The 22,884-nt window shown below is 45.3% G+C and overlaps 1 protein-coding gene across 3 annotated transcripts in view; it reads left to right on the plus strand.

Annotated features, from left to right (window-relative positions):
* The first annotated feature begins 2,749 nt into the window (after positions 1-2,749).
* Positions 2,750-22,884, plus strand: part of igsf9a (immunoglobulin superfamily, member 9a) — a 28,565-nt gene continuing 8,430 nt past the window's right edge. For 2 of the 3 annotated variants that reach the window (XM_031577605.2, XM_031577607.2), the window contains exons 1-9: positions 2,750-3,470; positions 9,796-9,894; positions 10,270-10,464; positions 16,816-16,962; positions 18,995-19,143; positions 19,560-19,677; positions 20,469-20,610; positions 21,413-21,558; positions 22,290-22,432. In XM_031577605.2, the coding sequence (XP_031433465.1) occupies positions 9,831-9,894; positions 10,270-10,464; positions 16,816-16,962; positions 18,995-19,143; positions 19,560-19,677; positions 20,469-20,610; positions 21,413-21,558; positions 22,290-22,432 (1,104 nt within the window). In that variant the 5' untranslated portion in view covers positions 2,750-3,470; positions 9,796-9,830. Of the gene's footprint in view, positions 3,471-9,077; positions 9,579-9,795; positions 9,895-10,269; positions 10,465-16,815; positions 16,963-18,994; positions 19,144-19,559; positions 19,678-20,468; positions 20,611-21,412; positions 21,559-22,289; positions 22,433-22,884 lie in introns of those variants that run through there. The other variant, XM_031577606.2, reaches the window with a different exon arrangement.

Genomic DNA, 22,884 nt, shown 5'->3' on the forward strand with positions numbered 1-22,884 from the left:
GTAAGCGATGAATGGACGAAGTATATAGATACTAGAATGTCAAATATCAGGTTCTTCAGACACGTTTGGGGATACATTTTGACATTCTGCACAGCAGGTACAGAACTCCGTACAGGGAAGGCCAACAGAGAGGCACTGGCACTTTCCACTCTCTCCACAGTTTGCATCTTTGCAATACAAATGAGTGATGTCTCTCACCTCTGTAAGTGCTGGGGGTTTCTTAAATAGGACCGGTTCAATGGCTCCATCTCTGACAATCCATCCCTTGCCGATAGGACTCCATAACAGAGGTTTAGGGATGTGACTGTGGCACCATATCGCTGCCTGATACATTGCTCTTTGTACATGTTGTTCAAATGCATCCTCTGTTGGTGGCAGATTTGCAGTGGCTGCATCTGTTGTTGATGCAATTACAGTGCCTTGCATAAGTATTCACCTCCTTGGATGTTTTACTCTTTTATTGCTTTTATAAATTAATCCTGGTCAATATAAGTTGGCTTTAAAAAAAAAAAAAAAATACAAAAAAGCCCTCTTTAATGTCAAAGTGAAAACAGATTTCTACACAGTAATGTCAATTAAATAAAGATATGTAATGTGAAATAAGTGATTGCATAAGTATTCACCCCCTTTAAAGTGACTGACCTAATTCAACAGAGGTCCAGCCAATTGGTGCTAGTAGTCTCACAATTAGTGAAATGGGGATCAGTGTGCAGTGAATGTGTGTCTAGTGATTGTAGTGTAACGACACCTGTGTCTGGAAGGTCCATACACTGGTCAGTATTCAGTAATCAGTATTCCTGGCCACCGTTACACCATGAAGACAAAAGAACACTCCGGGCAACTCAGAGAAAAGGTTATTGAAAAGTATAAGTCAGGGGAAGGATACAAAAAAAAGTCCAAGGCACTAAACATCCCCTGGAATTCTATTAAATCCAGCATCAAGAAATGGAAGGAATATGGCGAGCAGGCCGTCCTCCCAAACTGAGTGACCGTGCAAGAAGGAGACTAGTAAGAGAGGCCACCAAGACACCTATGACTACTCTGAAGGAGTTACAAGCTTCAGCAGCTGAGCTGGGAGAGACGCTGCATACAACAACTGTTGCCCGGGTTCTTCACCAATCAAAGCTTTATGGAAGAGAGCCACTGTTGAAAAAAAGCTCCACTTTGGTCTCATCAGACCACAGAACCTTCTTCCACTTGACCAAGGAGTCTCCCACATGCCTTTTGGCGAACTCTAGTCGATATTTGATAAGAGTTTTTTTCAACAGTGGCTTTCATTATGCTTCAATAGAGCGTAATCAATATTGCTGCATTCTCAAATCCCTTCAACTGACCGTTGCATAGCGACAGGAAAGGGCAGTGTGAAGATACAGTGCATTGTTGCTGTCTGTAGCAACGTGCGCCCTCATGTGGACTTAATGGGAAATTGTTCAGTTCTCCGGTGTAGAATCAATGAGGATCTACTAGCGATTCACATTATAAAATATATGTGAAGATTTATATAAATCTCTGTATGCTGCCTTTCAGCCAGAATCTACAGAACAACAACATAGTATCATAGTTATGTAGATGATATCTGCCTCTCTCACCAGATGGCCAATAGACTCACTGTGTTATTTTCTTCAATTAAATAAGGATAATACAACGATTATTGTGTTTGCCAAGAAACAGAAGAGAATAAACCGTAGTAAACACCTCGACACTGGCCCTAAAAATCAAACACTAAGTTCAAAATCTTGGCGTGATAGACTCAGTTCTCACTTACACCAGCCATGTCAAAGCAACCACTAAAACAGCTTTCTGTCGTCTTAAAAAATATTGCCAAAATCAAGGGTTTGGTGTCCCAAGAAGATCAAGAGACGCTCATGCTTTTTTGCAGTAGGATAGGCGAATGTAATGATCTCTTAACTGGTCTTCCCAGAAAGACCATTAATCAGCTGCAGCTCATTCAGAAACCTGCTGCTACTTCTACCCAGGACCAAGATAACAGAACGCATTACTCCAGTTCTAAATTCTTTACACTGTGTTTACACCAGTGTAAAGAAATGTTTTAAAGTGACGTGAGTAGTCTATTAATCACTGGTTTGGGCCCAGAATACATCTCTGACTCGTTTAAAAAATAAACTGAGTAGGGCTCTTACATCCATGAATTCAGGTCAGCTAATAGCCTAGAGGCGAGAGTCCAAACTAAACATGTGTAACCGCATTTAGCTGCATGCATAATAATAACTGTTATTGTCTTGCACTCTTTTTCAATTGTCTAAGCACTTTGTCCTTATTTTTTCTTTGGACTTTCCTTTTGCTTTTATCTTTATAAAACACATTGAATTGCCTCTCTGTATGAAAAGTGCGATATAATTAAACTTGCCTTGCCTAAAATTATATCCGACAGAAAACGAGAGTCGACAGACTAAACACCGATGCACTTTTGAGTGAGCGCACGGATTACACACAGACATACCTGGCGCAGATGTAATTCGAGTAGTGGGCCAATAGCATTATTGTTACTTTTACATCAGTGGGTTTTACTGATCGAAAATATGGGACCTTAATCTTGAGATTATCTGATATTATTGCCATTCATTTATTTGATAGTTTGCCAAAGGCTCTTAATCCCACGGATGCTTTAAATGGGACCGTCGACAGGATAAACAGGGCTATAACCCAGGGCAAAGTTCAGGCGCACTAGTAACCTGTAATAAAGAATCCAGCGGAGAAAGGGCGCATCGGCTCCAATACTCGGACAGTATGGATGGCACGTGGTTTAGTCCTGATGACTCAATATTAATGAATTTCCTCTCTCATTTATTCCCATATCTACAAATATGCCTGTCGATATGTATTTAAATATATAGTCTATATATCCAGATGATGTAGCTCTATTGTTAGATTGTATTACAATTATCTTTATAGGGAAGAGAAAATGTCACGTAAAATTCCACTGATGATTCCAAATGTTGTTGTTAACTAGATGATTGAAAATGGTAGTGATAATTGTGTTCAAATTCCTCCGCGTATGCATCATAAAATATGGTGTAAAACTTGAGACTGCATTAAGGAGAGTTGGTCTCGTCCACACACACACATACACACAAGCACACGAGAGGGGGGTTGGAGGAAACAACAGAAGGGTTGTATGTGAGCTCAGGTTGAATGAGTGAGTCGAGTGAGTCGAGTGAAGTCTGAAGCACGCAGAGCGAACGGCAAGGACCTGTTGGGGATATAGTTAACGTTCGTCACAAACAAAAGCCGTCTTCAAAAGTCTGGGAAGTTACTGGACCTTACATGAAGGCTTGACATGCCAAGAGACCTTTTTATATTTCCTAACTGCTATAGGACACGACCGGAGTGAGCCATTCGTGGATGTCATTTCTTATTGGAAACTTCGCTTGGATTTGTATTAACCAATTCACTCCAGAATCGCCACCTCGACTGAAAGTGGGGAAATTGACCCGACTGATTTACGGACGGTATGTTTGTTAAATGCCCGTACTTGTCGGGTTGTTGTTTAACGTCACTATATTTTCAATTGCTTTGTAACTCTCTTTGAAACAAAAACCAAACTAAATGAAAAAAGGCTTCTTTTTTTAGACTTAACACGTGCTACATTTTTCACCTCTTATTTACAGATAGAAAGTCAATTCTTTGAATACGTTTCTGTTCCGATCCGGACAGCTACTTTATCTTTGATCGGGACAGTATGTGTTAATGTATAGAACTATATTGTGTTTGGTAGTGGGAAACACAGTGTACACAAACGAGTAATTCATTGATATTGGTAATTAATTGGTGGACCTGTCAAAAGATAGAAAGTAGTGGTGGTCACGAAAGTGATAGGCTTGCCTGTTGCGCGATAGGAGCGCGCGATGTTGATGTTAATGTTGTCTGATGGTTCTTATGAACCTATCTCTCTACAATCTGGATGCGAATGACCAAAGAAAACCGCTTGAACAAACACAAATGCACTGCTTATTTGCCGTGTTACTTTAACCTCGCCGATGGGACTGGCTGAGTATACATGGTATGGGGGCCGTGTTTGTTTAGCCTGTTGGTTCGCCGGCCCCTGGGTCACTGACTGATTTTACCAAACGATGCTGCTTAGTGACCCACTGATAGAAAGGACATATGTTCTTCGCCATTTGGCTCTTCCTAACTGTGCATATACAGCTGTTGTTGTTTTGTTTTTTTAACAAGAAAACTTTACTTTATGTCTGCATGGAACTCCTATTAAAAGAGTTTCTGTGTTGCCTGCATGGAGGCTAAAACCTGATTCTGATGTTTATGTAGGCTTTGCCCGTGTGTGTGTGTGTGTGTGTGTGTGTGTGTGTGTGTCCGTTCACATGTCTCACTGCACCTTTGACAAGGAAGGTCAGTAATGCTGTTAGCCCAGTGCACTGTGTTGGTTCTGTAGCTTTCCCGGGTCCTTTTACAGAGGTCTCTAAAAACCCAATAAGCCCCATTCAGATTAAAGCCACACCATGGTGCTGTCCAAAAGCTGATTAAAGGTCAGTCATGGTTCCCTGCAGCTTTTAGTTGGATCGGGCTTGACTTCTCTACTTTCCTGTCTAAAATTCGCTACCTTGGACAGATTCCCTTCCCTGCTGACTGTAATGCTTTAAATCTCTTTGCCGTTTTTAAACTGCTGTAAACTGCTTACTCATCAATGGCAGCCTAGCAGCAACATTGGAGTGTGTGGAGTTAGAGAAGATACTGTATAAGCGGTTTCTGCTTCTGTCTACTACGCTACATACCAACACCCAGATCTGACACAGGTTCTGTGCCAGATCAGAGACCGGTCCGTTTCAGTGTGGGTCATTCTTGGTGACTCCAGCCCCCCAGTGCTCTGACCTATCCCTGTGTGTGTGTGTGCGTGCGTGCGTGCGTGCGTGCGTGCGTGCGTGTGTGTGTGTGTGTGCGTGCGTGTGTGCACGTTGGATTGGGTTGGGAGAGCTCCCATTTCCTCTTTCCATTGCACCAAGCAGGATGATCCCTGATTAGCAGGAGAGAAACATCATCCATAATGGACACACTCACACACAAACACACACCCCCACACACACACACAAACATGCACACAGACGCGTGCGCACACTATAGTCCCATGTAGCTATGTCGTTAAGTTTTAACCCCCACTCTGAGGATGAGTGTGAGCTAAGAGTAGCACAGGGCCCTATGCCTACTAATGATGGGAGTCCTGGTAGACATGTCTGAGCCTGGTGGGGTCTCATCTGGCTGTGGCTTCATTAGGTCCCTAATTAGAGAGAACTCCCTCTTCCATCAACCATGTCATTACCATACACTACTTACTCTACAGTTGGGAATTATCTAGTTTGAATAGGACCTTTGCCGATCCTACCTACCTGCCCTGCAGCATGGGAACTCAAATTGCTCAGCAAGGCTATCTACCCTACTGCCTGGGTAGATGAACAGTCCATGATTCTAATCTGAAACACTTTTTGTCAGAGTCAGCAAAGTGCTCCTCATGGTCCTCTAGCTGAAACACTCCGGTGTCTGTACACAGCCCTGGCTCTGTCAATGGGAAGAAAAGTGGCTCGGAACGAGCTATACACTATTCCAACCTTTTGCCAGAATCACGGACTACACCTTTAACCAGCAGCACTACCTCCCCTACAGTATTGGGTGCTGTACTTTCCCCACACAACTACCTGCTCTGAAGCATGGGAGCTTTACTTAGCCAAGACCAGGGGCGGAACATCCCCTCCTCTCACTAAAACAACGAGAGAGGGTGGATTGAACCAGCCTTCGGGACCACACTGTAGGAGCCTCTGATTTATGAGTGTGTGCATGAATGTGTGTGTTTAGGAGACTGTGTGTGTGTGTGTGTGTGAGAGAGAGAGGGAGTGTGCGTGCGTGTGTCTGTGTGGGTATATGTTTGTGCGAGCGCGCGCGCGCGTGTGTGTGTGTGCGTGTGTGCGTGTGTGTGTGTGTGTGTGTGTGTGTGTGTGTGTGTGTGTGTGTGTGTGTGTGTGTGTGTGTGTGTGTGTGTGTGTGTGTGTGTGTGTGTGTGTGTATATATATATACTGTATAACACAGGCATTACATCCTGGTGTTATGGCCCTGGCTCATGTGGACAATCAAGCAAATGAAACCCAAACCCAAAGACCTTTGCACTGCCACTGCAAAGGCGTGGGTATATAGGTTAGCCTCTGCTATCAGATCCCCTCTGCCCATTTCTGTGATTAAGTGTGTGACTGCTCATCCTCTCATCGGCTCTGATGATGACAGCCTCACTGCTGCACTGCACAGATGATGCTGGAACAGACCTGTGTGCAGTCTGCCTGGTCATTATTTGCTTGTTAAAAAGTGCTGCAGGAGGGTTTGGTTTGATTACTCAGATGTGTGTGTGTGTGTGTGTGTGTGTGTGTGTGTGTGTGTGTGTGTGTGTGTGTGTGTGTGTGTGTGGCTTTGCTCAAAGGAGTGTAGTGTTTGTTCAGGTTGAGATGGGTCATCCCTGTGATGTGTTGTGTTAGATTGAGAGCACCAGGGGAAAAGGCTTGTGAGTACGTTACTATGGAGAGAACGTTCCAGTCTGTTTGTGAAGACAATGTTTGTGTGATGCTTCTCTCTCTCTCCCTACCCCTCTCTCTCTCTCTCTCTCTCTTTCATTGCCTCTGTTAGTGTCTCTGTCTCTGTTCTTCTCTCTTCCTTTTCCTCTTTATCTCTCTCTCTCTCTCTCTCTCTCTCCTCAGGCAGCATTCACTGAGTTTTATTGCTTTATTGTTTGAGTAGTTTACGGTTTTATAACCCTGTAAAAAAAAAAAACGCAGCGCCCTTTATTCCGTCATTCTGGGCATGCTCATAAAATCATTACCTCACTGCAGAGCCACTCTTACACACTGCCCCAGCCTGCCCTTGCTCTAGGCCATCTCCCCCAAACACAAACTCAAACAGCCAGAAGTGCTGAGTCATCCTCATACCGGACCCTCACCCCAGACACTAGCCCAGAGGTGCTGAGTCATCCTCCTACCGGACCCTCACCCCAGACACTAGCCCAGAGGTGCTGTATTCTTCTCCTACCACCAATCACCCTGTCCCCTGCCACAGCTCCAGACCATGTCTCCCAATCACAAACCTCAGAGGTGCTGTGGTCTTCTCCTACCAGACCATCTCCCCTGACACTATCCACTACTACCCCTATCCCCTATCCCCCTCTGTGTTGTTCTGTAGAACAACTAGTAGAACAACTAGTGGCAGAGAAACACAGAAAAAGACAGAGATTCCCAGGGAGCACTCTTAGGCTAATAATGAAAATATGGGTCTGCACTGGACTGGTTTATATAGAAGCGTCTGCTAAATGAACACATTTAAATGTAGCCCAGAGGTGTGGTGTCCTCTTTCTACCACCACTCAGGATGCCCCTTCCTGATAGGGGCTTTAACATCACATAACATATTTATTCAGCCAATGAAAAGCACTTTCTTTAGAACAAACAAGGAAACTTCTGTTGTAGCCTGCTCAGTGAATACTTTGAACCTGAAAGTGCATCTCATAAATCTGCAGTCAGCTATCAGGATGTCTGAACTTATTTATATGGCTATCTTGTTTTTGTTGATATATCTTGGACAGCAAACACATAAAAACATGTTTCCAAAGGGTGGGGTTGTGTTGTTGAATGTGTGTGTCACTGTGTGGGTTAATTGTGTGTGTGTCATTGTGCGGGTTAAATGTGTGTGTCACTGTGTGTATGCCCCCGTAGGCACCATTAAAAGACTGAAGCTCAAAACTCTCTGTGTGTATGCATGTGTTGTGTTTCTGAGTGTGTGTATGGGTATGTGTGTTTCTTTGATTAGGTGCGTGTGTGTCTGTGTTTCTGTGATTAGGTGTGTGTGTGTGTGTGTGTGGCAAATGGCATGTCCAGATGCAGTGATTACCTCTGAGCTGTAAGAGGATTTAGACGTCTGCAGAGTGTGGTTGAGGAGCTAACACAGCCATGAGCTGTGTGTTAAATATACCCCTGACAAACGATACACCATGCGCCTAAACACACACACACACACACACACACACACACACACACACACACACACACACACACCACCGCATCAACTGCCCTCTTGCCTGGCTCTCAATGTGCCAGCAGTATGGCTAAGCTGGGTGAGATGGACAAGGCTGGCCATACTCATACACACACACGCACGCACGCACGCACGCACGCACGCACGCACGCACGCACGCACGCACGCACGTACGCACACATACAGACCGGCACAGTCCTGACCTTCAGCACCCAAACACAAACAAGCACACACACACACCGACACTCCCGGCCTTCAAAAGGAGTATGACAGTAAAGTCCATTAACCTGTAGTGTATGGTTTAGAAATGCCAGCAGGGAAAGAAGTACAAAGATCACAACAAGATGGGCGCCTCAGTGAATGACCAGACGACTGAAATGTATTGTGGAGGTAAAAACCATAGAACAGTGTTGTAGTAATGTACAATACTGTAGTAGTAGTAGTAGTAGTAGTAGTAGTAGTAGTAGTAGTAAAAGGCCACCAACATCCCAACAAGCCCTTTGTATCAATGTAGCACCTGTAACAGGGCTTGTGGCTCCAGGATGGGCCTCCACTCACACCAATAGACTCATCACTAATGATACTCATGCGTTGTCTTCGGCACGAGAATCCATCATCAGTAGCAGTAGCAGTAGCAGTAGCAGTAGCAGTAGCAGTAGCAGTAGTAGTATAGCGGTACAGTACTGGAGTATTGTAGTTATGGGCAGTCATTGTTAGGCTGTCTGTGTAATCATGTGGTAGGTGATTCTGGTGTTAGTGAATGTTACAAAGCAGCTCGTGACTGTGTGCAGCTTCTGAATCCTAATGTATAAGAATGCCTGTAAGCTGATAGTCTATATGCCTGATTAAGCTCTCTCCTTGATTAAGCATGCAGGAGATCAGCTTTTCATTAGATGCAATATCACTATACGCTTCCCTCATGCTATAGATCACAATTCAATCAAACTATACATTAAACTAAAACATTATTCAGCCCCCCCCCCCCCCCCAGGATTTCATAGACATTATGAACCCATTTTGACTGCGTCAGCTCAGATGGATGTCGCAGACAGCAGGAGCCTGGGATTGATTGACTTAAGCTCCAGGGTGTCCAGCCGCCGTCACAACCAAAACCTCACGTGCCGGTTCACCTCACCACCTCAAGCAGCTTAGAGCCACACCGTGAGCTTTGGCCCGCTTGTTTGCACCACTCTTGTGTGAGCAAACGGCCTCGTTTGCACAGCAGGGATAGCGGAGGACTGAGCTTTGCACTGCTCGTCTCCTCTGCTCACGTGTGAGTCGGCAAACCCATTTACCCGGCAGAGACAGCGCAGGGCCGAGCTTTGCTCCGCTCGTTTCCTCTACTCACGTCTGAGTGAACAAACCCGTTTCCACTGAACGCCGCCTCAGATGGTTGTGCGCTCAGATTGTCACCCATGCTGAGCCTGAAGGTGACAGCAGCAGTGACGAGAGGCAGGACGCACAAGAGAACAGACGGCCATTTGGAAGGAGAGGGGGTGTTTACACAAATGGTTCAGCTGCTTGCTAAAGAAAACAAGCAGGTCAGATTGGTGTCTCTGTTTGCGTCTGCTGGAGTAAAGATTTAGGTGTTCGTGTGCTTTCAGATGGACTGTTCTAGTGTTGTGTTAGTTTCTCTTGTTCTGTGTTGTGTTGTGTTTGTTGATGTTGTGTTGTATTTCGCTGAGACTTTGTGTCGATTCGCATAGTTTCATGTAGTGTTGTTTAATGATGTTTAATGCTGTGTTTTCCTGTGTGCAGGTGAGGAGATGTGTGTGGCCTTATGAGTGGCAGCCATGGGACAGCAGAGGCTTCATATCCTCCTGTTGACTGCAGCAGCATTCACACTTTGGCCCCTCTGTGAGTATTTACACACACAAGCTATTCACCGGGTCAACTTTAAACACTCTCACATTGCCTTTTCCATTTTCATGGTGCACTGTTTGATTGGTACTTTGCAATCATGCAACTGTGTCTTTACCTGTCTTTACTTGTCTCTGCCACTCTCCACCTGTCTTTACCTGTCTCTAACCCTTTCCACCTGTCTCTCTGTACCTGTCTCTATCACTTTCTACCTGTCTCTCTGTACCGTCTCGTCTTCACCTGTCGTCACTCTCCATCATGCATGTAAATGAAAATGTATGTCTTACACTGCAGCTGTGTTGCATGTGAATGACATTAGGAAGTGTGTGTGTGTGTGTGTGTGTGTGTGTGTGTGTGTTTTTGCTCTGTCAGATCTGGCCGGTGGTGCTGAGCCTTCAGTACGTGCTAAAGAGGGTAGCGCAGCGGTGCTGGGGTGCAGTCTGGCACCCGTGGATGTTGGTGCTGCCAGCCCTCGGCACGTGGTGGAGTGGGTGCGCCAGGGCTTCGACATCCCCATCCTCATCAAGTTTGGTACCTACGCCCCCAGAGTGCACCCCGACTATGAAGGTGAGCTGGGCTCTGTCTTAGACAACATAAAGAGTTCCATTCATCCTCCCTCGCTCTTTCATTCTCTCTCCCCCTCTCTCCCTCCCTCTCTCTCTTTCTCTCTCTCTCTCTCTCTCTCTCTCTCTCTCTCTCTCTCTCTCTCTCTCTCTCTCTCTCTCTCACACACACACACACTCTTTGAGTCCGATTCCTAAAGACTATTCCTAAAATCACTAGGACGCTAACTGGCTCGATGAGACTGTTCTTCTCACTTAAAGAGGTGTTGATTGAGATTGTGTGTCTGATTCCTTAAGAGGCTCTGATGCATGACCTCACATTAGGGACCCAGGGCTGTAATCACCAGCTCTGGATGTTTCCATTATTCTTACTGAAGGAGACTTGGAGGTGGGAGGGACAATCTGGGTTTCCTATTTTACAAGTCGCTGTTTCAGGAGATGGTTGAGATCAGGTAGTACCCGCTGAATGCTCCACTCTATCAGTGTGTCTGCTAACTCAAGCTGAGCGGGGAGAGAGTGCTTTGTCAACCCTGCTAATCGCTTTGTTTCCTGACTCCATACAAACTGCCCCTACCCCAACCCCTAACCCCTGCCCAGTCCAAACTGCTCCTACTGCAAACTGTATCTTGTAAACTCTTCTCTGAGCTGAGGGGGCTTGTGTGTGTGTGTGTGTGTGTGTGTGTGTGTGTGTGTGTGTGTGTGTGTGTGTGTGTGTGTGTATGGGGTTGTGTGTGTGTGTGTCTATGGGGTTGTGTGTGTGTGTGTGTGTGTGTGTGTGTGTGTGTGTGTGTGTGTATGGGTTGTGTGTGTGTGTGTCTATGGGGTTGTGTGTGTGTGTGTGTGTGTGTGTGTGTGTGTGTGTGTGTGTGTGTGTGTGTGTGTGGGAGGGGTGGGGGGTTGGTATTGTACGTCTGCTTCTCTGTCCATTGTGTGCTGAGGGACAGAAGCACAATGACTGTCCGTAGGGAGAGGATTTTGGGCTGGGCTCAGAATACCTCTGCTATTTGCTGCTGTCCTCTTAAGACATACACACACACACACACACACACACACACACACACACACACACACACACACATACACACACACACACACACACACACACACACACACACACACACACATGCACACAAAGGCCCTCATAAGGAAACTGAGATAGGGGTGAGGTAAGAGCGTAGTAAATGCACATAGTGCTATGTGTAGTGTGTATTCATATGTTTGCAGTATTTATTTATTGTGTGTATGGTGTGTGCTCTGTGTTTATGTGTGTTCAGAAGCCAAGTTTCAGAGACCTTGTGACACACACCTGCTGGCCACACCTAGGTAGCTAGGAGAGGCATCTCCGGAGTGTGTCCACCAGCAGGAACCACTGGCAGAGAGAGAGAGCAGGAGAGTCACGTCTGGTCATTTTCATATCATTCCTCTTAGTCACCAGAGCACACAGCCCTCAGTGTGTTCATGGCGGTTTGGCTGAGCCTGCTAAGAGCGATAAGGCTTAATAGCGGCTTTAGCGTTAGCCGCACAGCTACGGATCTGATTAGTGAAACAAGTGAAGTGGGCTCCCTACTGGACTTGGTGCTCTGCAGTTTTGGTATGGGGGAGTTTTTCCGTCCTTGGAGGCTATATGCCCTTTAAAAGCTTGCTTAATTCCATGCATTTCGAAAGTTAAAGGATTTGATTAATATTATCTTTTCAATGCTGGTCCTCCATGTTGTTTTAAAAAAACGACACTGTGTTTCAACTTTCTCCCATGGCTGTGATGTCACTGTGGACTCAAGCATTCCTTCCTATAGATGAAAAGAAAACAAAGCCAGAGAAACACAATGGGGGAGGAAAAACAATCCCATTTGAAAGGACTGGTCAGAGCAAGCAGCTCCTGTGACAAAGGGATGTATATTCACGCCGATGTGGACCAACACAAAGCCTAGCAGGCATATAATCTGCCTTCACCTCACAGTTCTCATCAGGTGAATTAGTGAGGGTGTGTGTGTGTGTGTGTGTGTGTGTGTGTGTGTGTGTGTGTGTGTGTGTTGATGGTGTGAATTTCACCTCCTTGGGCTATGTTCACACTCGAGTGTCAGCAGTAACGGAAAGCCCCGGACTCCTGGAGTCCCACTCCCCACCTGTCTCCACCTGTCTCCATCCCTTTCTACCTGTCTCTATCCCTTTCTACCTGTCTCCATCACATTCCGTCTGTCTCTATTTGTCTTTAACTGTCTCTAACTGTCTCTATCACCTTCCACTAGTCTTAACCCGTCTCTACTTGTCTCTCCACCTGTGTCCACCTGTCTCAGTCTCAGTCTGTCACTCTCTACCTGGTTCCTACCGGTGTCCTTCCTTCTCCACCTGTGTCCACCAGTCTCAGTCTGTCTGTCACTCTCTACCTGGTTCCTACCGGTGTCCTTCCATCTCCACCTGTCTCCACCCATCCCCACTTGTTTATGTCTGTCCCCCATGCTTTTCCTCTGCTCTCATCTCTCTTCACCACATCTCGGCTGTGCCAGCCTGTGATCATTCAAATTTCAAACCATCACAGCACCCTGAAGCAAAACAGACTGATGTCATTCAGGAGCACTGAAACCCTATACCTAAGCAGGCCCTTTACACACACACACACACACACACACACACACACACACACACATACACCCACCCACACACACACACACACACACACACACACACACACACACACACACACACACACACACATACACTGCAGTCTCTACCAGACCGAAACCAAGGACATCACAATGTCTAAATGAAAATGAAATTTTACACCCATAATATGCCAGCCCACTGTGGACACAAACACACAGACATATTTCCCCACCAAACCAGTCCAGCTACACATACAGTGATCTTTGAGGTTTGCAGCTGTTGATGATTAAACTGGTGTGATTCAGAATGAAAAGAAAATGGACTTTGCCATTCAAATCCCTCGCCTTCTGTGTTACCAAAGAGAACTGTGTCATGTGTGTGTGTGTGTGTGTGTGTGTGTGTGTGTGTGTGCTCTTGCACTTATACATATGTGTTTGACAATATTTAACTGACACCTGGTTAAATTCTCACCAGAAGGTTTAAAACAGGACCTAAACAGAGAGAGAGGTGGGTGAGGCGATCCGGTCAGAATGCCCAGTTTATTTGACTTCATTTTACTTCACATTTGAATGATTTGAATGATGGAGAATCATTTTTGTGATTGTGACTCAGTTGTAAGATGTTGTGTAGGTTTGTAATCGCTCTAGGTATTTATACATGTTTACATAACCAACAAACAGAAAAAAAGTTAATAATTTTCTATTGAAACACAAAGTGTGCTGAGATGTGTAAACTGATTCCCAGATCCCTACAGTAACCTATAACCAATCAACTTCTTACCTTACCTGTACAAGACCCCTACAGTGTCAGCCCTTTCTACATCTAAATGAAATGCACAGTATACAACAGAAGTGAGTACACCCCTGTGCAATATCAGATACATGTCAAATGATTAGTAGTAGAAGTAGACAAGTCGAGTATTTCCTCTTATGAACAATCAAAAACAAATACTTTAGAAAGACTATATTGAAAACTATACTGGTCTCAAAGTAGAAACTCAATGCAACAAAAGGTGAGAAAAACTGTGATCATTGAAACAAAACTGAGTTCACTCATTTCCAATTAGCCTAATTGCATGACCATGGTTGTGAGACTTAGACAAAAGATGAAAAAGGATACAGGAAGATTGGTGACCAACTAAAAATCAGTCGAAACACAGCTGCAGCAGTAATCAGGAGGTATAGAACGAGCCATAGTACCACTGATCAGAGCTGCAGTGGCCATCCTCCTGTGTGCTACTTGAACAGTGGAAAACAGATGAAGGAAATCTATCAATGGAAATCTGAGTTTCTGTGAAAGCTCAGACAGTGTGAAGGACATTGCATAACATCAACCTCTATGAACGGCTGAAGAAAAAAGAAGAAAAAAGCCCTTGCTTGCTTTTTGGTAAAAAACTGTAAAATAAAACTTTGCGAAAGTACATGAAAACAAGCCCGATGGATGCTGGCAGCACATTGTTTGGTGAGATGAGACCAAGGCAAATTTGTTCGGCTCAGATGGTGGTCCAGCATACTTGGTGTGAACCTGGCCTGGACAGTGAATGGATAGTCCCAACAGTGAAGCACGGAGGTGGGAGTGTGATGATATGGGGCTCCTGAGTGTAAAATTTGGGGTGATGACATTTATGGCATTATGAATGCCTGTGGATATACCTAAATACTGGCTGACAAGATGACTCCCAGTTTTTAGAAGCTTGGCAGCTGAGGACTATTCCAGCATGATAACAATCCAAAGGACACAGCCAAAGCGCAAGAATTTCTAAAGAAAAAGTGAAAACCACGACCTGGCCAAGTACTGTATGTCTCCTGACTTCTCAGTAGAACACTTTAAGGTATTTTAAAGCGAAAGTTTGACTGAGAGAGAGAGTCTGTTATTAAAATAAAGGTGGACATAGGAAGTGTTGAAAAACTAAAAGACTCGAGTCTCAGTGCTGACATTTTGTTGCATTGAGTTCCTACTGTGGGGCCTGTGTTTTTAATATAGTAAATCTAAAAGTTTAAAAAATATATATATTTCACATAAGAGCAAATACCCTTCTGTTATGTGCTTACTGTAAGCTGTTATTATTTTGAATCATTTGATACTGCACAGGGGTGTACTCTCTTCTGTTGTATACTGTCATTCCCTCAAGCTCCTGATCAGTCGCTCCCTTTCTACATGTAAACATGCCATTATAGTAAATGTGGTGTCACTTTCTAATCACACAGCCTGTGATGTGGATTGTGCGCACTCATCCTCATCCTCCCCCTACCATTCCCGTAACCGCATTTCAAATCCATCCTGTTGCCACAGCGACTACATTCAAATCCAAACCACCGGTGTTGGGCGCCATGGTAACAACAGTGTGTAGGCTAGAGTTTCAGATACTGAAAAGAGCACGTCTTTAGACAAGCCTGCAGGTGCTTTCTGTGTGTGTGTGGGTGTGTGTGAGAGTGGGTGTGTGTGTGTGTGTGTGTGTGTGTGTGTGTGTGTGTGTGTGTGTGTTTGTCAGAAAGAGAGAGAGAGAGAGAGAAGTAGAAAGAGTGACAGCGAGGGTGGTAGGGTTGGATGTTTGGAGTTTGATTTGGCGGGTGTGTGAACCCATATTAGTGCTTTTGTGAAAAGGCTTTGTGTATTTGCACAGCTTTAAATTGTGTGTGTGTGTGTGTGTGTGTGTGTGTGTGTGTGTGTTTCACTCAGAGACAAGAGGATGGGAGAGGCAGCAAACTCACCTGTTATCACTGCCTGCCCTCTGTCAGAGAGCTGTCCCTCCCTTCCTCTAGGGACCACACACACACACACACACACACACACGCACGCACGCATGCACGCACGCACACACACACACACGCAGGCAGGCACACACACACACAGGCACAGAAAATACAACTAGAGACTGTGGGAGAAAGGCAGACCTTGCATGTATTCTCACTCTCTCTCTCATATGTTTGTGTGTACGTGCATGTGTGTGTGTGCGTGTTTGTATGACTGTGTGTGTGTATGACTGTATGTGTGTGTGTGTGTGTGTGTGTGTGTGTGTGTGTGTGTGTGTGTGGAGTGGAGCTGTGTTTCCTGACTGGGTTTAAACACTGTTATCAGTTCCTCCTGAGAGCCTCCCCTAGTTGAAATGACTCAGCTGAGGGCACAGCACAAAGGCTTCCTCAGAGTCGCTTACTTCACTTCAGCCCGCCGGAGAATGAGAGAGTGACAAGAATGGAGGAGGAGGGAGAGGGGGAGGGAGAGGGAGGAAGAGGGGGGAGGGGGAAAGGGAATGAAAGGAGAATGGAGTACTGAGTGAGAAAAGAGGAGAGGAGAGAGAGAGAGAGATTGTGTGAGAGAGACAGAGGATAAGATGAAAAGAGAGAGAAGGAGTGGAAGTCAATAGAACCACCCCAGGGTTCAGTCACCTGGCAACAGGAGGATCAAATTAAGTCAGTGAACTCAAGTATCCTTGTGTGTTTCCCAGTGTGTGTGTGTGTGTGTGTGTATGTGTGTGTGTGTGTGTGTGTGTGTGTGTGTGTCTGTATGTGTGTGTGTGCAAGCACATTTGTGTGTGTGTGTGTTGTGTGTGTGTGTTTGTAAGATTGTGTTTGTGTGCATTTGCATGTCTGTGTATCATCATGAGCTGGTGCATGTATCACATAACTGTGTCATCTCTCTGAAGTTATAAATCATCTTCTGGCTTACTGCACTAAAGTATCCTAAGCCACCTACATTTAAAGTCCTGCATCTCTGATCCATGCCTCTACCCCTCTGCCCTCTGCCCTCTGCCCAGGCCGAGTGTCTCTGACGGGGAACAGCGCACTGAGTGTTGGGGCGCTGCGTCTGGAGGACCAGGGCCGATATGAGTGCCGCATTCTCCCTCTGGAGCAGACGGACAAGGAGACACGCAACGGCAGTTGGACGCTCCTCTCCGTCTATGGTAAGAGACCTGCAGAATCAGGAGGAGGTGTGACAGTGTGTGTGTGTGTGTGTGTGTGTTTGCCTGTTTGTGCAAGTGTGGGTGGGTGCTTGCATGTAATTGTGCGTGTATAAGAGTGTAAGAAACAGCATAGCTGAGTCTACAGGAAGCGAGGCAGTGTGTGTGTGTGTGTGTGTGTGTATGTTTGTGTGGGTATGGGTGGGTGTTTATGTGTATAAGACAGCGTGAGTCTACAGGGAGAGGCAACGTGTGTACCTGTACGTGTGTGTATGTGTGTGAGACTGTGTCATTTGGAGTTTGCTGAAGCAAGAGCTCTGAAGGTTGGCCATGAGTCACGTCTCTGTGTCTGTGATATCTTTGAGTGTCTTTTCGGTCACACACACACCCTATAAAGACACACAACCCAGCAGCTCACTTAGGATCAATCAATAAAACACTATCATTTCAGCACACGCACTTTCAGATGAGTCCTCACGACTGTCACGTACACACAGACATACACACACACAATCACACACACACACTTTGGCAACACTTTACTTAAATTCAGTATCCATAAAGCATTATAAACATATTTATGAATGTTTATAAAGTATTTGTAATGCATTATTGCGACTGACATACGTGTATCTAACTATTTATAAATAAACAAGGCTGCACTCATGAAGCATTATGCTGATGTAGTATAGCACAACTATTTTTTTTATAAAAGACTGTATAGAGTCCCATAACCCCATGAGGAGTATTTGGTGAATAAACAGCATTTGACATGAGGCAAAGATGTCATCATCAGTGCCATTATTAAGAGGTAAAATAAGCTTTATTACACTTTCTGAAACTTCAAGCTGTAAGGGCTTATACTATAACATCATAATGCTTTATGTGTGCAGTCAGTACTATGTATAAATAGTTAAATAGACTTATGTCAATCATTATGAGTCATTATAAATACTTAATAACCCTTTATGAATGTGTTTGTAATGCTTCATGGTTACTCACACTTCTCCCAGCATCTGTCCCCGCCCCCACCCCTGTGTCAGAGCTCTTCAGTCCCATGATCCTCCTCTCTTCATCAGTCCTTCATTCCTCTCTATCTCTCTTCTTCTCCTTCCCTCCCTCTCGCTTCCTCCATCTGTCTCTTTTCCCCTACCTCTGTACCTATCTCTCTTTCAGTGTCTCTCCTTCTTTTTCCTTTTCTCTCTCTCTCACACACTCTCTCCCTTTCCTTCCCTACCACCTCTCTCTCTCTCTCTCTCTCTCTTTCTCTCTTTCTCTGTCTGTCTTTCTCTGCCGTCTCTTCTTTCAGTGTCATTGTCTGGAGGCTAAGGCGGCAGTGATAATGAACTGGAGCTCTGGAGCTCTGGAGCCTCAGGCCAATATACACACAGACACACACACACACTGTGTAGAGAGCTGCTCCTGCGACGTGTACGGCGTATACTGGAGATATAAGCTTTCGCACGATATCTTCACAAAAGCGCTGATCAAATAAAATGTCTGTTCAGCCGTTGGCCCCAGAGCTTCTGTGTGTTAAATAAATGATCGGTTCGACACATGATCTCATATTAATGTAAGAGCTGCTGTCGGCTCATGTGTTGGTGTTGCTTCCCACTCCATCGAAATTGAACAAAAGAATGGACCATGGCTGCAGCTGGTCAGACCCATCTGAACTGAAACCAGTGCCAGGCGTGCCTGTAGACGCTGAGCTGTTATATATTTATGTTAAATCATCCATTAGCCTCGCACAGTATAGTTTAGTTTATCTATGCCCATGGCGCACTCACGGCACACCAGCCAAGCGTGACCAAACAGCAGCTGAGGTCCAGTGGGATTCTTTAGTTAAAAGCATGCAAGTGTGTGATGCATGCTCAATTTAAGGCATCACGGTGTGTGTTAAACACTACATGCTGTCCACCAGGTTATATTCCTAACTGGACAGGTGTGTGGTTATAACTCGGTGGGTTCATCATGGATGTGTTTTGGTGTCTGATGTTGTTTGTTAGTGTTGTTGATGTTTACCTGTTCTGTCTAGCGCCCCCTATCTTCACTGAGACTTCGCCCCCTGTTGTGGAGGCCCTGTTGGGGAGGCCAATCACGCTCAGGTGTGTCGTCCGTGGCAACCCGCCACCCCGGGTCACATGGGCTAAAAATGGCGTCCTTCTCAAGCAGAACAACACTGAGGTAAGAGGGAGGTGTAGTCTCAGGACAGTCACTTCTCATACTTATAGACTTATAAAACTACAGTCAAGATGCATGGTTTTTAACCCTATGTGACATCATTTGGACCTGTCCTTCTGTCTCTCAATGTCTCTTACACATACACTCTTATGCACTCTCTCACACATCCACTCGTATGCACTCTCTCACACATCCACTCGTATGCACTCTCTCACACATCCACTCTTATGCACTCTCTCACACATCCACTCTTATGCACTCTCTCACACATACACTCTTATGCACTCTCTCACACATACACTCGTATGCACTCTCTCACACATACACTCGTATGCACTCTCTCACACATACACTCTTATGTGCTCTCTCTCTCTCTCACACACACACACATACAAACACACTCACACTCACTCATACAGGTGCGCAATGGGACTGTGTCTTTCCGGTCAGTAACCACAGAGGCAGCTGGTGAGTACAAATGCCAGGCCTCCAACTCCGAGGGCAACGTGAGTCTTGTGATTCAGCTCAAAGTCAAAGGTCAGTGTGTGTTAGTGTATGTATGTATGTGTGTGTGTGTGTGTGTGTGTGTGTGTGTGTGTGTGTGTGTGTGTGTGTGAATGTGCAATATATGTGTGTGTCTGTTATAGTATTTGTGTGTGTCTAATGTATGTGTGTGTGTGTGTCTATAATGTATTCATGTGTGTGTGTGCGTGTGTATGTGTGTATGTGTGTCATTTTAAAGTGTTTATTTATCATGATGTTTACCATGCTGCTTTGTTTAGCAGAAAGCACGTTAGAATGTGTTATGTGCTGTTAGTGCTGCTGATGAGATGTGAAGGTAGTGTTGACAGTGCTCACATTGCCATTAGCGCTTACCATGTCCTCAGGCTTCACAGCGCTTTACAGCACTAACAGCCAAAGCAGCTCTGGTTCCCATAGCAGTCAGCATAACAGCCTCAGCATAGTTTAATGTATAGGACGTAGTTTGTGTTCAACAACAGATTGATTCTTTTATTTGCTTTCTTATACTTCAGATGTGGCACTAACTGGCGGAGTTTTGCTTGTCATTCTAGGTTTAAGCAAATATTCCCCTCTAGTGGCCATTGTGTGTAACTGTCAAATCACAATGCATCTAGCCATACATCACTGTTTTAGTGAATTTGAATGTGTATACAATTGATCTATGCATATAAATATGTTATGGGTATATAACTGATCTATGACCATGAATGTTTAACAAATCTATGCTGTTATAGTATTCCACTCTATGTCTTAGACCAGTGGGGGATTGTGAGTTGTAACCGTTTCATTCCTGTTTTCCCCACCAGGTCCCCCTGTTATCCGAATCCCACCTAAGGATTTGGTCCTCAACATCTCCCAGAAGGCCCAGCTACAGTGCCAAGCAGAGGCCGACCCCCCCAACATGACGTACGTGTGGCAGAGGCAGGGGGAGAACGTCCATCACATCCAGTGAGTGCCGAACACAGCCCCTCTCTCTTTCCGGAACTCTCATTGACTTGTGTTAACACCTTTCTGTTCCACTGCTACCTGGACAGGCTTTACCTGAGTTTCAAGTTCCTGAATATGTACTCCAAATATTTCCAAAAAAAAGACATTGTGAAAAGCAAATCTAGAGAGAACTTGCATACTATTGAGGTGAGGTGAGTGTACTATTGTCACACTGCTGGCCAGCAAACAAACTCAATTTCACAAGTGACAAATTATCGATTGTGGTTTTCAATTACCTCTCCTTGCTGTTCACTGAATTTCTTGAATGAGGAAATGAAAGTGAAATTAGTGGGTGAAAAGTGTTGACCCTTCATGAAGAGAGACGCCACATGATGGCGCTCTTACTCCAAGTCCTGTCTGTCTCTCCTCTTCTCTTACATACTGGGCTTTTATTGTACAGCGTGTTCAAGGTGAGAACATTGCGCCTTTCATTTTGCCTCGCCGTTCTGCATGAAGCATACGAAGACGGAATGAGGGGGTCATTGTAGTTCTGTCGCTGAGTCAGCCATGAATGTAGTCACAGAGCTGAATTGATGTCTGTGTAAAAGAGAAGGTCGGCAGGCTGTGTAAAAACACACACTGGGGGCAGCACTATGCCCCCATTGTTTGGTTCAGTGTAAACAAGCAAGGGCGAATGAGGAGTCTTCTTAACAGCGATATAGTGGGAGCTCTGTTTAAAGAAGGACTGTAGAGAACCTGAGCCTTTCTGGCTCTAACTTAGAACATCAGATGACGCCTATAAACCTGTGTTGTGTTCCTACAGGTCTCTGAAGTCCCGTGTGAAGGTGCTGGTCGATGGAACATTGCTCATTAGTCGCGTCACCCCAGAGGATTCTGGGAACTACACCTGCACACCCACCAATGGGCTGCTGACTCCGCCCTCCGCCTCTGCCTACCTGATCGTCAGACGTGAGTATGGAGATCGTTCACCTGTCTGTTTGACAGACCTGACCTACCCCCTGAATGCATCTACCCGCATCTATCTAGAGGCGGCAGGGGTGGTAACTGAAAAGTTTCCTGTGAAGTTCAGAAATGCCCCGTGTAGTTCAGGCTGATTTAAAGATTGCATTACCAATCGTTTGTGTTTCCTTTCATTTCAATCCACAAACATACTTAGTCTTCTTGTGCTTCTGTGTGAGCAGTAAAGGATCTCAATGAAAGCCTGCATTGTGCCAGCGTAACTGAATGATTCCTGTGGGGAAGAAAATCACAAAAAGCAAATAGTCTGCTCAGTTTAACAGCTACCCCCTCATAGACCCTCAGGCTGCACTTTGACCTGACCTCATACTGCTGTGTGTGTGTGTGTGTCTGTGTGAAAGACCAACTCAGACGGTTTGGCATTAATATAAACAAAGCAACCTGTTTTTAAGTATACTTAGTGTGGTGAAGAATTGCTACCATATAGTATTGATCATGGATCATGTTTATAGCATATAGAATGAACGCAGATAAAACAACCTGTTTTTGAGCATAGTGCATTTCCTGCAGGATCACGTTGATAGATTAAGGTATGGATGACCTTTACATCATGTACATATTCCCGGGCATGTTTAGACATAGAATAAGGCCCCCTTGGTTGGTGAGTGAATGAGTGCTGCTGTTGAATTCAGATCAGTTACTCTGACTTGTCTCTTATCTAGACCCCGCTCAGGTGCTCCAGATGCCCCAGGAGACCTACCTGCCCACTGGCATGGGGGGCGCCATACCCTGCCCCATCCGTGCAGAACCGCCCCTGCTCCGCGTCGACTGGACCAAAGATGGGAAGCCTCTGGACTTGGACACAGTGAGTTTCTCTATGACTTCCGCTGTTATCTGGTACATTACGCTCCTTTGTTCAATCCTGACTCTAGTGCACTACACTCTCCTGTTTAATCGTTTACCTAGTACATTACACCCACCTGTTCAATCCTAGTGCACTACGTTCCTTTGTTCAATCCTTACCCTAGTGCACTACGCTCTCCTGTTCAATCCTTACCCTAGTGCACTACGCTCCCCTGTTCAATCCTAGTGCACTATGCTCTCCTGTTCAATCCTAGTGCACTACACTCTCCTGTTCAATCCTAGTGCACTACGCTCTCCTGTTCAATCCTAGTGCACTACACTCTCCTGTTCAATCCACCGTTCCCTCAGATCTGCTGCTGAACGACCCCCCACAGCAGCTCTCTCCTCAAGTCAGTCAGCACCAGCCCCCACGCTCTGATATTGACGTGTTTCTTGTTCCAGCTGTTTGCCTTC

This window comes from Clupea harengus, chromosome 12 (genome assembly GCF_900700415.2).
Source record: "Clupea harengus chromosome 12, Ch_v2.0.2, whole genome shotgun sequence".
NCBI lineage: Eukaryota > Metazoa > Chordata > Actinopteri > Clupeiformes > Clupeidae > Clupea > Clupea harengus.